Source organism: Orbicella faveolata, unplaced genomic scaffold (genome assembly GCF_042242905.1).
Source record: "Orbicella faveolata isolate gen_17 unplaced genomic scaffold, um_ofav_v1 contig_24, whole genome shotgun sequence".
Classification (NCBI taxonomy): Eukaryota; Metazoa; Cnidaria; class Anthozoa; order Scleractinia; family Merulinidae; genus Orbicella; species Orbicella faveolata.
This window is the reverse complement of record NW_028301552.1, coordinates 35,034,129-35,048,451: the sequence shown is the minus strand read 5'-3', so window position 1 is coordinate 35,048,451 and position 14,323 is coordinate 35,034,129. Positions and strand designations below refer to the sequence as shown.

The following is a 14,323-nucleotide window of genomic DNA, read 5'->3' as shown; positions in this document are numbered from 1 at the left end:
TTAAAAACATCTTCGGGACTTGTTTTTCAAAGTTTCGTTACTTTTATTTTTCCCATCGCTTAAATGTACGATTTCCCAGAATGTTTCGCTTGTCTGATTCAGATCTGAGTTGGCCGTCAGTCAAGCAGTAGCAGTTGATAAAGATAAAAACCAAAGATACAATTGTGTGTTTGCTATTCCATCTACGACGGACAACTTCCTTTTTTGGTGGTTGATTACAATTAATGATTTACAATGTTTTAAAATGCAGCACGTTTTCTAGCTTTTTTTTTTTTATTCTAGCTTGAAGTTTGGTCTTGGAACAGATTTCAATATTTAAAATCACTCAGAAAGGCTACATAGAATCAAAACAAAGCGTGGGAAATACTTTCAAACTCAAGAAAAATTCCTATGGTAATCACTGCTCTAGATAGAACATTTTTCGTCATTGTGCAAACTCAATGGCTTTCTTCATAATCTAATTAGTTGTTTATGCTGCTTATGTCTATATCACCTACATTATACTGTTAGCGAAAAATTAGTGGAAGTTTTCTCAGTATTCTGAGCTAATGTAAAACACTTTATAGTTATTTTTCTCGACGTTACGTTTTCTCAATTAAGGGTGGCCATTAAATATTCATTCCATGTGCTTCATCGTCAATTAACATCATCTCACCAACTGCTCTCGCTAAAACGACCTCATTGAATCAAAGTAACCTGAACATTAATGCTCAGTAATTATTCATTCATTTCGTCTTTTCATCTTTTTCAAGATGAAATTAAAGATCTTGAAGCTTACGGAATAAAAAAGTAAAGTTTGCTGCTATCTGCACAAGTTCTGTCCGACGCATTACAGCACAATCTACCTCTTACCTTTGAAGAGCACTCGTGAAGATTCAGGTCGCCCATTGAAAGATAATTAAACATGTATGTGAGAAGTAGATGGAAGTGACCTGCATGTGTTTCGAAGCCGATAACAAGGTCGACTTTAGTTCACGGCACAACAAGTGTTGATTGTCCGAAAGAAACCTCAGTTGCCCTTATAAATTAAAAGCCTCAAAAGCTTTTCGTTTCCTTGAGCAGCGCTAAATGCGGTACCCCAGAAATAAATGTATCATTAGAAAGCGAATCTTGAATACCCGCAGGTATATGGAAATGAAAAGAAACAAGCTGATTCAGTAGTTTAGGACTGCCATGTCAGAAAGAAACTGCTGATGCATTTCATCTAGTTACTCATTAAAGTTGCGCCTAGGCATTTACCGAATTTCAATGAAGTAATGGCTATACAATTTAAACTAAAATCTTCTGAGCTTCCTCTTGAGTTGCTCTGGTATTCAAACGCAGTTGTAATAAATGAAGGTACATGTCTCGCTCTTGTTCCTTGCTTTGTTTATTCAATTAATTGGTTGTTTAGACGTTTCAGAGGCGTGCATGCTAACACAATACTATGAACATCGAGGTACACCCAGGGAGTTTACAATAGGTACGTTTTCAAGAACTTTCTAGTTTGTTATATACACTCGTTAAACTTTTTCTACACCCTATTCCAATTTAATACATATATATAAGCAATTTGTTTAATGAAATATGATCTCACTTAACAGCTTGTAGTCAATTTATTTTGGCCTGATCATGTGTACCTTTCTATATCGAATTGTAAGCCCGTGAGTTGGTAATTCAGTTCAATTTTCACGGCACGAGGATTTTAAAATGACGCGTCCAGTTTACAAAAATTGTTGAAGTCTGATCTATTTGCTCCAAGAATTTTCTTGCTACATGATAGGTTTTTAGTGTATTTCTTGCTGAAGTCCCGATTAAGTCAATCGAACCAAGTAATTCGGTCAGACAGAGAATCGTTTTCACAATCATGCTTTCAATCTTGAGAACAAAATTCATTGTTCCACGCAGTTTGTTACTCTTTTAGACAACTGATTTTCAAAGCATGGTTCACGATTTTTTCAGGTAAAACTAGCGAACCACTAGCTTGTGTGAAAACAAAACAAAGTATTATTGAATTTCCATTTAGTGGTGCCGAATTTCGTTTACATCAAACGAAATTGCACACTTTGTCTTAACTTGAATCTATAGTTTATTCTAGACCAAAACATTTAAATGAAATTTTAAGCGAGGGACAACCAGAGGTTATATATTCAATTTCCTCGGTGTCGAATTTGAATAAACAGAAGTTACACTCTATTTTAACTTATGTGTTTTTTTTTTCTAGACCACAACGTTGAGCTGATAGAAGTTTTTAGAATAGTTGATTATCAATAACATCACAAATACCATGAGTTTTATTATCAGTTCCTAAAACCATGTTTACATTGCAGATCTCTGTGTATCGAAAATCTGCTTTGATTTGTCTGCGACTGAGTCGGCGGTATAGTGGAAAAAGAAAATAAGTTCATTTTGCACAACAATGAATTCAAACAAAGCTGAACTGACATAATAGTTAACGGAATGCGTTAAGTTTCATACGTCCTAGTAGCTCATTCTTAAATTAATCCAAAGAATCATTGACTCTTTTATTTAATCTTGGAAGCTACTTTCAAAAAGTTACATGTAACAACATATAAAGCAAGCGACTCTTTTATGGGGCGCACCATCTTTGCTCTGAAATGTGTGTACAATTGAATGCACTACTTTTGTAAGAAATGTTTTGATATGAACATTGAGCTGGGATGAACCCAAATTTCCAGAACTTAATTATTGAGAACACAACCCAGACTGAGAGTCGGTTAAAGATGTTTTCTTTGACACTATTTGAGAAAACAATATGCGGAACCCTGGCAAAATGTAATCTATACAGTCCAATAACAAGATGTTTTTACGGGCATAATTGAACGCAAACGATGACCTTGTGTTATTAAATAGGTATTTATTGTCACTATTGTACACTGAACATCTTTGATTGTATGGCAGTCTGGATTTTTTTTCCTTTTTCTTTGTTTTTCTTTTTTCATTCGGGACTACTGGAAATTATAGCAAACCTACCACAAACTTTAACGATTAGGGATGGTAAGTTAAGAGCATCTTAAGAACGCTTCAGGCTCAAATGACAAAAAAATAAATTAGAACAATAAGAAGTTATAAAGAAACATTCAACGATTGGAAATAGTCATTTTTGAGCATCTCATGAACGTTTTAAGCTCAAATGGAAAAAGAAGCTGTATTCTGTTCTCTCTTTCAGTAACGGTCTAAAAGTTAAGTAAACGTAACTGTTTGAACTGACTTAAGTCAACCGTGAAAGAAACATTTTACGGTGTACTCAAAAGAAATAGATATAAAGACTTTTTGATTGAAGCATCGACTAACTTACATGTAAACTGAAAAGAAAAGAAAAAGCTGAAAGTTGAAGTAAGCCGGACCGTTGTTTTGAAACATTTTCAATTGCTTTCGAAAAGCCCTAAAGAAACTTCAAGGGGGGGGGGGGGGGGGGTTGTAAAGTGTACTGTCTTGTTTTAACCATGTTTGGAGACAAGATTCAAATTCTGAGAAAGACACTTACGGGAACATAACTTTTACCCGTCTGTAAAACCCGTGGTTGCTAGCTGATTAACAAAGGATAAGGCGGCTCACCAGCAAGATGTGGGCCTTAACAAAATAGAAAAGAGAATGTATAAAAAGACACTTAATTAGTATCTTTTACATTCTTATATTGGCTCTTGTACACAGCTACTACAGGTTTTAATTACCATATGCTATTGTTCAAATTTTCTTTCTTATATTACAGCGATATCGAGTGGCTGACTGGTGGAGCGAAGCTGGCAGAACAAGCGAACTTTTGCTGGAGTCCGATTGGATTTATCCACATGCTTCAGGATCAAAAATGATCAGCTAATTAAGTCAAGAGGACTTTAAAATGTTTCTGTCTAACCTCATAACAGTAACTCTTAGACGTGAATTACTTTGCATTTTATAAATTTTATGATCTTTTATTATAACCTACCTACATGTACTTTAGTCGTGATTACTTTAGCACCATTCAGATGGCGTACATGCATAAGTTTATTTCCCAAAAGCTTCGGCTATAGCACCTTACTCTTAATTAACAAAATTGAATTGAGAAATTTAAAATGTCTCACGTTTTTCGTGTTATGTTAGACTGCAAAGTGACACGAACACGTCAGCTGACTATGGGAACAATTCTCCTTGCTTAATTTTTTTTTTTTTGAACTGGTTGTATTGATTTTGAATTCCATGTGTTTGATATTTTAGGATTTCAGTGGTAGATTGCATTTAGACATAACTGCGTAGAAAACTGAAACATAATTATCTTTCTAAGCACGTGTTGTTAAAAGGTTTACGATTGTTTAGCGTTTAGTTGACAAATAAGGAAATCACAACAGAAATAAGCGCCTTTTATGCTGGAAAGTCTAGTTAATGTGTTTTTGTACATGCACATAAATATTTGCCGTAGGAAAAATGTAAATAACTTTTTCACAAAGCACTGAAAATATACCCTGTTTAGTCTCACGTAAAAATTTTGCCTTACCATATTTTACAACTGACTGATTTTCACTGGAAAAAAGAAACTAAATAAATAAAAACAAATTTGAAATTTGCATATGACACACTCAGTTCACATGAGCTAAAGAGATTCTCCTTTAGGAGAGCTACATTCCAAAAACGAGAAACATCTGGCGTGTTTCATGAAAGAAGTAAAGAAAAACATCTTCAAACGTCATGACAAGCACAGCTTTACCAAATATGTGATTCACAAAACGCCAGGATTTGTCTTAATGAAAACTTGTACGTCGGTTGTATAGAGTAAAGAGCTTCAGGAAGGTATTTATCCCAAAGGGCTAATTATCACCAATTAGCAAGGAAAAACTTCATCCATAGGGCTAATTAAGGTTGAATTATACTTGAGAGAGATTAAACACGTTCGTATACACCGACGGTATAACTGTATATATTTCAGGGTTTTTGTACCTGTAATGTAAGATCTAGAGTACTTTAGCTTCATTAGATATCATATGTGAGCCAGTTACGATATCACTTCCAACACAGACAACAAGACTGGGAAGACAAATCCCATGGTCTTCGATAATGGGGCCCTTAATTAGCCTTGACATGAATAGAATGAAATCTTGAACTAAAACGGAGTGGTATAACACCTGCTTAGCCAACAGCTGCAGACATAGAGAAGAATACTTCATTAACGGGGAAAACAATTGAATTCTACCAAAGAAAACAGCACTTCAGTAGCGTTTTGTGGGATGTGTTAACTGGTTAGGCAAAGATAACCTGCCAAGTAAGATGGTGTATCGAAAAAAAATCCTAAAACGTTAGTATAGAGTGATCTGTATTCTCGTCTAGTGGCTTTTTTACTCCGATTGGAGTGTTTTATTTTGGTCTTTCAGTGTACCATTCCAGTAAAGTGACACTGCTAAATTAAGTAAACGCGAAGGGCGTCGATCTGTGAAAATGTACGAATTTTAGGCTCTGCCTGGTTTCATCGAAATACTTCAATTACCAGTAGCTACTATTCGAGCCCTTGTCTCAATCAGCTAGGTTTGCAAGACTTAAGAGAACTTAGCACCGTGAGGTTAGCAGGTGCCTGCTAGTGATTTTGAATGCGGCTTTCATCCACGATTGGAGCGCCCTGAAAGCTCTGAGCCCTCTTTTGTAATTCATGTCTACTGCACAAACTCGAGCCTTTGTACAGACCTTATCTTTAATTGAGAAATGACAGCCGTACTTCAGTTAAACCAAGGTTGAGAAGAATATTTTAAAAGCAAAACTCGTCACAAGGATTTTCTTTCAAGTTTTGCTAACATCGGACGCCATTTTTCGATCAAAAGCTTATATTGACCGAGAATGTATATCTCAATATTTAGGCTGGTTTCAGTACGATTCAAGATTTATAAATCGAAGTCGATTTTAGTAAAATTTTCTCAGCGTGAAAAGGGATTTGAACAGGAGGTGTTTTCATGAAAACAATATTTACGGTCTCTCGCAGTTTAAGAAAATTCGGTTTAAGTGAAATCTATAAACAGCACATGCTGATAATAAGTGATAATCCTGACAAACAGCTATAAACAAGATACAAAGCATCTGCAAATTTGACATGTCGTTAATAAATAATTGAACTAAACTAACGTTTTGAAAAACTCGCAATATTCTACGTGAACCAAATCAAAGATCTAGCTAAACATCCAACTGACCTGATAGCACGGAGCTGCGAAAAACAGAAAAAAATAATTACGTTCAGTGTGCCCGAACAAACAATTCTTAAATTCGATCACCCGTGAGAAGATTCAAATAAACAGTGTTCTTTTTCGTACCTGCTGACAAAAGGCGTGGTTTGAACGTTTTTCGTTTAGTTTTCAAAATAAAATGGAAATATTTGAGAAGCAAATATTTTTTGTTTCGACCGTAACCATGGGCAAGGTTTTATATAAGGCAAAATAAAATATGGCAGTTGTTTGTAAACTCGCGTAGAAAAAGAACGATTACAGTACTGCACAAAAGTATTGTAGTCCAGTGTTTTTGAAAGCACAGGTACTATTGCAGTACGTAAGGAAACAAAAGAAAACAGCGCTTCTGCAAAGAAGCTCGCACTGATTACATAGCTAAAGTAATGAACTAACTTAAAAAGACAAAAAGTTTGGAATCAAAGGAAGCTATTACAAATAATAACTATTTGTTTGGACCACGATTTTCGCATTCAATAGGTCAAGCTTAATGTGTGTTTTAAAAATTAATAAATTTCATTTATGGATGTCAAAATTATCGACGTGATAATGATAATGATAATGTACCGTTGAAGGCAAACAGTGAAATAATAATTTACGCAACAGTATTGAAAGGATTCGAAATTTGTAGAAGTAGTTGCCTGTATAATTTATAGTTAAAAGCAGAAATGTAAGAGTAAACAACAGCTTTCATTAATTTTGACAATAGATCGCAAGGGAGGTTAATATTGGGTCAAGTAAAACGTAGAATGAGGTAAAAACAGTAGTATTTTAATTATAGTCCTACGTTGGACCTTTGCACTGTTTGAAATCGTGGTAACCTTAGTTGTTGTTTTGCTTCTTCGCTGAGCTTTAGCACAAAGAAGAAAGACAGCAATTTTCCTTCGATTCAATTCACGTGAACTCCTAAAAAAAGGTTGTCATAATTATTACATTTGCTCAACTATAATAAAAATCGAAATCATTGAGGTCAAATAAACTTTACTACGTGTAGAAGAATGCTATACAAAAGGAAATAAGATGAAAGTCAGTTTAGCAGGACGCAAACTGCAATGTCAATATGATCCCATTTTATGTTAAGACCAGTGGTTTTCGTATGATCAGCAATGGCTGAGGAATCGTCAATTTTCAATTGAACGAGTGCTTTGAAATGTTCAGTTTTTTCTGCCATGGAATCTTCATTTTGTTTGTCCACCTAAAATTCTATGCTTTACTTAACTCATCTAAGAGACGTTCGTGCGACAAAATGGAGTCATTACGGGCATCTTAGAGTCCCGTAAAACTGACTTTCATAACAAAATTCAGGTGACTGTGCTCTGTTCATTCAAAGCTACAAGATATTACTAGAGTAGAATGTGGCTAGCTATGAAATAAATCATTTGGCTCCTCAGTATTTCATGTTTCTATGCCCCAATAATTGTTATCTCGAGCTGTTATTGCGAAGAACAAAGTGCACAAATGCCATGGTCAACAGCGAAAAATTGCTCTACATTGTATTGGTTGTGGAGTTCTTAAAAGTATTTTTCTACATCCTGCCGATACATAGTCCAAAATCCCGGGGAGTACTTGAGGCGAACAAAATGCGAGGTAGGACGTATGCCGTTGTTTCTGGAATGATCTTAAATATTTTCTTTTGATCACAATGCAAAATTTTTCCCTTCATTAGATTCTTTTTCCAGGCGCTTTTAACAGACCGTGATCATAACGGTCGATATATATATATATAATTTTTTTTACCTTGGTCTTTGAATACTAGAAAAGACCAGAAAACTCTAGTTCATCGACTTAAACCAAGTTTCCTTTGCGCTTAACTTTTTAACTCCCCCTCGAATAACTTTGACCTAATTTTTCCGGGGTTGTGAGAACGTGTCTTCTTGAAGAAATAAAGCAAACTTGCGGACAAGTTTGCCGCACATCGCGTATATCATTTAAAACATTTAACGCTGATGAAAGGGCTGCGTTACTAAACAATGCTACAGAAAAACTGCTGCTAAAATTACTTTAGTTTATGTCATATCTTTAGTTACATATTTTTCTTCCCCTGAAAATTCTACAGCCATTAAATGCATCATCGTTAATGCCCAGAACATCTGTTTATTATAAGAACATTTATGTACCTGATCTAAATTTCTCAATTGTCACATTATTCTTAAAAATGCGGGCACAAGAAGGTAGTTTACCTTCTTTGCAATTGTCTTTTACGCTTTCATGAAAACCAGCTGTGAACAAACTCTAGGAATAACTGCCAGATTTCTATCCAACAGCGATCTCAGACTGCGCTAAAAAACGGCTGATAGTTTGAATAATGAATCAAAACATATTACACCTTATTTAAATATACCACTTTATTTCACATCAGCATAGCGTGTGGATAGTTTCCTCATTGCGTCATTCTGCCCTGCCGTCGCTGGCGCCCCCACGTAAACCAATTCTCTCACCAGATGCCCAGCTGTACAAATTTTTTCTTCTCCTTTTCAGCTCGTCCTTATCTAAAACTCGTCATCAGTTATCCATAAGTATTTAGAGATAAAAGTATTAATTCTACGGAAGGGATATGCATTAAAAATAAGTCAAATTGACCGGAAATTGAGCTCTCCATCAACGTGCGTTAACAAGGGCAACACGCAGAGCCTACATGCCAGGAGTATTGTTGTGTTTTCAAAACGCGCGATGATCAAGCTTGCTGTATATATAGCTACCTCCCCGCCGAGATAACTTACTAACAGTGCAAACACGAACATTGTTAAAACTCGAATGTTTGAAGGAAACAGATACGAAAATATTTAAAAGTGTTTAGAACTGGTCAACAATTCTCGGCATAACGCTTTGCACAGGTGAAATGACAGTCTTTTTTACTAAAGACACAAAAACTATGTTCCGTGATCTTTCGGATCTAGGCGCTTCAGCGGGAATCCCTGCTTTTGTATGAGGTGCACAGTTTAAAAAACAATTGCGCCTCGTTTGGCCACGAACCCAAGCATGGGTGTGAATGTTTGCGCAAAGGGGAACGATTTAATTAGCCTCGAGACAAGCCCAAGTTTCACTTCACTTTCACTTCACTTTAGACGGTCAAGGAAACACGGCTTTCTATTTGCCCCAGCCGGCGGATAGCCATGCTATGCTCGTTATGCGTGAATGGTACATACTGTAAAAAGGACTCGTTCAAACGGGGCAAGTGTAGCATAGAGGGTAGATATGACGAGGACCTGGAAGGACCTGGAAGGCCCCAACACTTCTATAGCTACCTGCTCAGAAGCAAAAGTAAGCGGCAGTAAAAGCAACGTTACATATAACATCTTGACAGAGTCAGGCAGAACTACGAAAAGAGGAAGGAAAGGCTTGGTTTTGCGAAGCCGGGTGTGAGCCGAATTTAACCTCAAACTCAGTAACTAAGTTTGTCTTGCAGTCATGATTGTCAATCCAACTGTTTATGTTAGCCGTTCTAGGATTGCCTTAAGGAATAACTTTACTATAATTATTTTCAACAAGGATCATGTATTTTAACAAAAGATAAAGGCACTTTGTACGTGTTAACTTGCTTTTAAGTTGAATAGACGAGCAATCAGGATGCTGATAGCTACAACATCGTGCGATTGGCTAATTTATTTTACGGCCACTTTTCAATGTTAAGGCCAATTGGCGCTTTTGTTTAGTCTTGGTTTGTTGACTCCTACTTGCTACCATATGCTTGATTGATCGAGTGTTGACCAGAAAATAACTTTAGAGCAGTAATGCTTAGACGTTTTTAAAAGTTACTGACCCACGCGGGCATTGAAAGTATTGTTAAACTGAAAAAGTCTGCGAAAATTGTCATCTTTCAACAGTCCATTTGGAGATTGACTCTCCAAAATGCCAGTTGTTTACTTCAATGTGAATTTGCTATTTATACAAAAAGCGAAGACACAAAACATTACTGCAGGCATTATGGATGGGGGATGTCTTAATTAAGAAAATTACTCTGTAGTTGGGCTCATACATGTTGTAAATAGGCCTCCCCAATGTTACACAACACACGTCGAAGAGCTCGGTAAACAAAGGGGGGCCCACAGTGCTCAAACAATGGAAGACTAACTAAATAATGAACTCTGCGAACTAAAAGAACACTACAGGACTCCAGCCATTATGTTATTTGTTTTAGCCATTGAAGTGTGTGTAAAAACGCTCTTAGGGTAAATTAGCATATGAATGTGACTAAGTCGCAGCTCATATGTCTTCCACGCTGGGCCATTGTCCGTTTCGCAAACAAATAACTCCACAGGGTTATCGAGAAAAAGTGAACTCGTTCACACTTGACCTCTTGGAGCTGTAGGCACAAAACTTCTTAAAAGACGGGTTAACAACACGAAGATTTGGCAGCTTCTGTGAGACACTGTGATTTATTGCCTGTGGACTTTGCCGAGTGGTCATTAAAATAAAGTGTTGATAAGCTGCACTTGAAGGTGCTAATTACGCTCAGCAAAGCTTTACAGAGTACATTTTGTGCTAATTGCTTCCAGCAATTAACAGACTCTGCTAGAATAGGGGCAGAGAAAAATACATTTAACGCCACTAAATGTAAAACGACAACTGAGAGGCGAGTTCGCGACCAAATCAATCCATCAAACAACTGCTGTTTCTTCTTCAAGAATTTATCTTATTAGTTAATATAGCAAGAAATTAGTTTTGTATAGCAGATGAAAATCACTTTCGACTGTAACAATATTAAAAGACTATAATCACAAAATGTAAAATGGCTTCTTGGCGTTGTAAAGTTTTGTGAGGCTAAATGGTCAACAAAATTCAGTAATATTACTGACAAAAAATCTTGTTCTGGTACTGTTTATGGCGTGTGCTAAGGCGTGTGTTTAATCCGTGGATTTTTATCACTGGAGAGTTTATTGAATGGACTGTAATTCGTTGGCAAACAGTTAAAACTCACATACATAGACAAAAAAAACTATCGTTAAATTTTTAATGCGGTAATTGAATTACGCAGACACATTGCGGCCATAAATAATTATTTGTTATTTGCTTACATTCACGGAAAGACGTGCCAACTAACAGAGTAAAGTAGCGAAAATTTGCACTATCTGGTCGTCTGGTCGTCATTGATGTGTAAAATAATTTTCTTTAACTGGTATTTTGCTCGTGGGCTTCAACGTGGTATTAATGATAACGCAAAGTTGCACTTAATTAACGAAAATAGAGCTAACAAAGTGGATAAACCAATACAACTATTTGACCTCGAGTCAGTTAATTGGAATTAATATGTCCACTGTTGCTGGCAACCCTAACTTCAAATACATATTTACAAAACACAATCCATTTTTTCTTGTGTGATATTTATACTTGTCTCTAAACTTAAATAATCATTTCTATTTCACTAAAACCTCCAACGTTCATTTGCAATCCGAAAGAAAAGGCGTGCGCGAAACTTGGGAAGCGCTCTCTTTTAAGAAAGGGAAGTTAGATCTTAATGTGGGAGTACCGAACGTTAGCTTAGGTACTGTACTGAACGCAGACTGAAATATCGAATCATTGTTCACCATAAACCTGTCTTGTAGAAATGGAGATGATGACATCGAAGTTGGCCATTGTGATTCCAGTGGGGAGCGTGGGTGGCCGAGAGAGAAAAGGCCTGTTTGTGGGCAAGAGGGCTGCAGAAATCCAAACCCGTGGCAATGACTTGGGAAGGCCATCTCTGGTGATGAGGGGACGAGGCATCTGGCACTGGGGCTTGGGTGTGGAAGAACCGGTGTTGGATGTGGGAGGGACGAGCTGCAGTTCATGGTGCAAGACATTCCCACTAAGCTGTGTCTTCTCATTTGAGGCGACAAAGGTGCCGGGAACATAGAGGGTGGATGAGGCCAGAAACCAGAGTAGAAGCCTACTTGTGAAGGGTCAAGTGCATAGCCTGGTACTGGAGAGATTCTTTGCTGGCGTTTCAGCGCCACGCGGTTTCTAGAGGAAGGCGGATTTCGTCGTTTTAGTTTGCCTGTCGTTCCGCCGATAACCACATCGTCAGCACTGGGATCCAACATCCAATAGTTCCCTTTCCCAGGGTCGTCATAATGACGGGGAATCTTGACGAAGCATTTGTTCAGCGATAGGTTGTGTCTAATGGAGTTCTGCCAGCCTTGCTTGTTGTTACAATAGTAGGGAAAATTCTGTATAAAGAATCATAAGTGGAACCGTTTAGGTTTCAAATTTTAAGCTTTCGTTTTGATTTTGATTTCAATTGAAGGCTCTAAGAGATAAATACCACGGTGCGCGTTAACGAATCCAACAATTACGACGAGAAAAATTGATTAATGTTAGTTGTAGGTGCTTAAGATGAATCAAGTGTACCAACCTTCATTATGAAATCATAGATACCACTTAGGGTTAGTCTCTTCTCGGGCGACCCACGAATTGCCATCATTATGAGGGCATTATACGAAAATGGCGGCTTCTCGCATTTCTTCTCTTCCCCATCTTTGCCTTCATTCTTCGCCATTGGCCCATCTTCCTTCACATGCCCGGCTTCTTTGTCTTCTTCACCATCCTTCGCAGGACTTGCTGCTGCTTTGCCATCTTGGTGTTTGAAAATCTTTTCCTCCGAGCTGTCCAGCGCTTCTTTAGAACACAGCTCTTGATAATCTTGATCACTGTTATCTTTCATTTTAATGTGGCTTGAATTGGTTCTTGTACCAAGCTCTGTACAGAATTCTTGCAGTCGACGGTCGATCTGTGCGTTTATACCACCGATTCTACAGTACACGACCGGAGCTGACTGACTGTCGTCTATGTTAGCGGCGCTCTTAATTTGTTGTCAGTATTCATGATATACTGTTAACCAAGCACAGTAATTGATACGGTGGTGTACCATTTTTCATCGTGAACCAATCAGAACCTCCGCCTGCAAACAAAGTGTTGTGAAATGAAAGAGCCGTCGGGGTTGGTCGTGCGGTTCCTTATTGTGTTTAATGTTTGTGTTAATAATCTATGTTTTATTGTTGGCTTCAAAGAGGTGCTAAATTCGCAACCAATAACTTGGTCCAAAAGGTCGTTGTGGCTCCGCCTTTTAAGCGATAGTACACGCGGGAGACACAATCGAACAATATACTCAATGCACAAGTAACCCATACTGTCTTCAAAAGAACTATAATTCGTGATTAGTAAGGAGTTAGCTTTTTGTTCTTTCCAGTCCACTTCTGAATATCTTATGTCAACGTTCCGAGATGTATTTCCTGCCGCACTGTTGGAGGTGCCTAAATAAAAAATCTGCCGTGGTTACCTTTTTCATTAGAGCATGTCTGATTTATTTTTTACATTGCGAGAGGGAGTCGACAGATTCGCGGTAACATTTCAGTTCTCCTTTAAATGCATTTGCTTCAATAGAAGAAGCGGATTTGTGTAATAGATAATGGACCGTTAATAGTGCTTGCAAACAAACAAACATTACTGAATCTAAACCGACGTGGTTTGCGGAAATAAAACGGAAAGCTTCTAACCTCTATAAAAAGACACTTCACCACACAGTTCTAGAACATAAGAGAAACGAACAATTAAACGCGAATTAAGGCCAGACCTCTTCTGCGATAAGAAATATATCGACTTTAACAAGTTTTTACGAGTTATTGTGATTTAAACTAACAAACAGAACAGTTGTAACTAAAAAGTTAAATAACTGTGACGTGTTTCTCGGCGTAACGGTTTTGTATGAGTACAAGATCAAGCTTAGCAGTCGGACGCGAAAAATAATTAAATCAAAATGTCGATCGTCCGTTTGTTTTTCAGTTCAATAAGGAAAAGATCCAAAGCTTTGTATTCAACAACTGAAGGTACATGCTACGAATGGCGTGATACATCAGAGCTTTCCCTTTGTTCCAAGGTTCATTGTTCGGGTAAATAAACTAACTCCATGTGTTTTGCGAGAAGGTCACTTCTTTTTGGTTGTAAAGATTTCCTACTGGGGCGGCTGCTGATAGTGACTACAACGAAGCCTGACGGGAACCTAGGAATTGATGGTATATTAAGCGTGGGAAAGGCACCAATTCATGGCATCGAACTCACTGCGAACAAGGTTAATTAAAACGGTCTCAGTTTGATATTGAGGAAAGAAAAAACTAGGCGAAACATAGAGAGGTGCGCCTCATTTAGGACCAAAATGTATATTAAACACA

General features: G+C 37.4%; 1 protein-coding gene across 1 annotated transcript; it reads right to left on the bottom strand.

Moving 5' to 3' along the window:
• Positions 1–11,035: 11,035 nt before the first annotated feature.
• On the bottom strand, positions 11,036–12,968 carry LOC110056666 (uncharacterized). The gene is made up of 2 exons (XM_020763181.2): positions 12,511–12,968; positions 11,036–12,325 (listed from the first exon to the last, which is right to left on the bottom strand). The coding sequence occupies exons 1-2, from the start codon at positions 12,817–12,819 to the stop codon at positions 11,558–11,560; spliced, it is 1,077 nt and encodes a 358-aa protein (XP_020618840.2). The 5' UTR covers positions 12,820–12,968; the 3' UTR covers positions 11,036–11,557.
• Between the last annotated feature and the right edge of the window lie 1,355 nt (positions 12,969–14,323).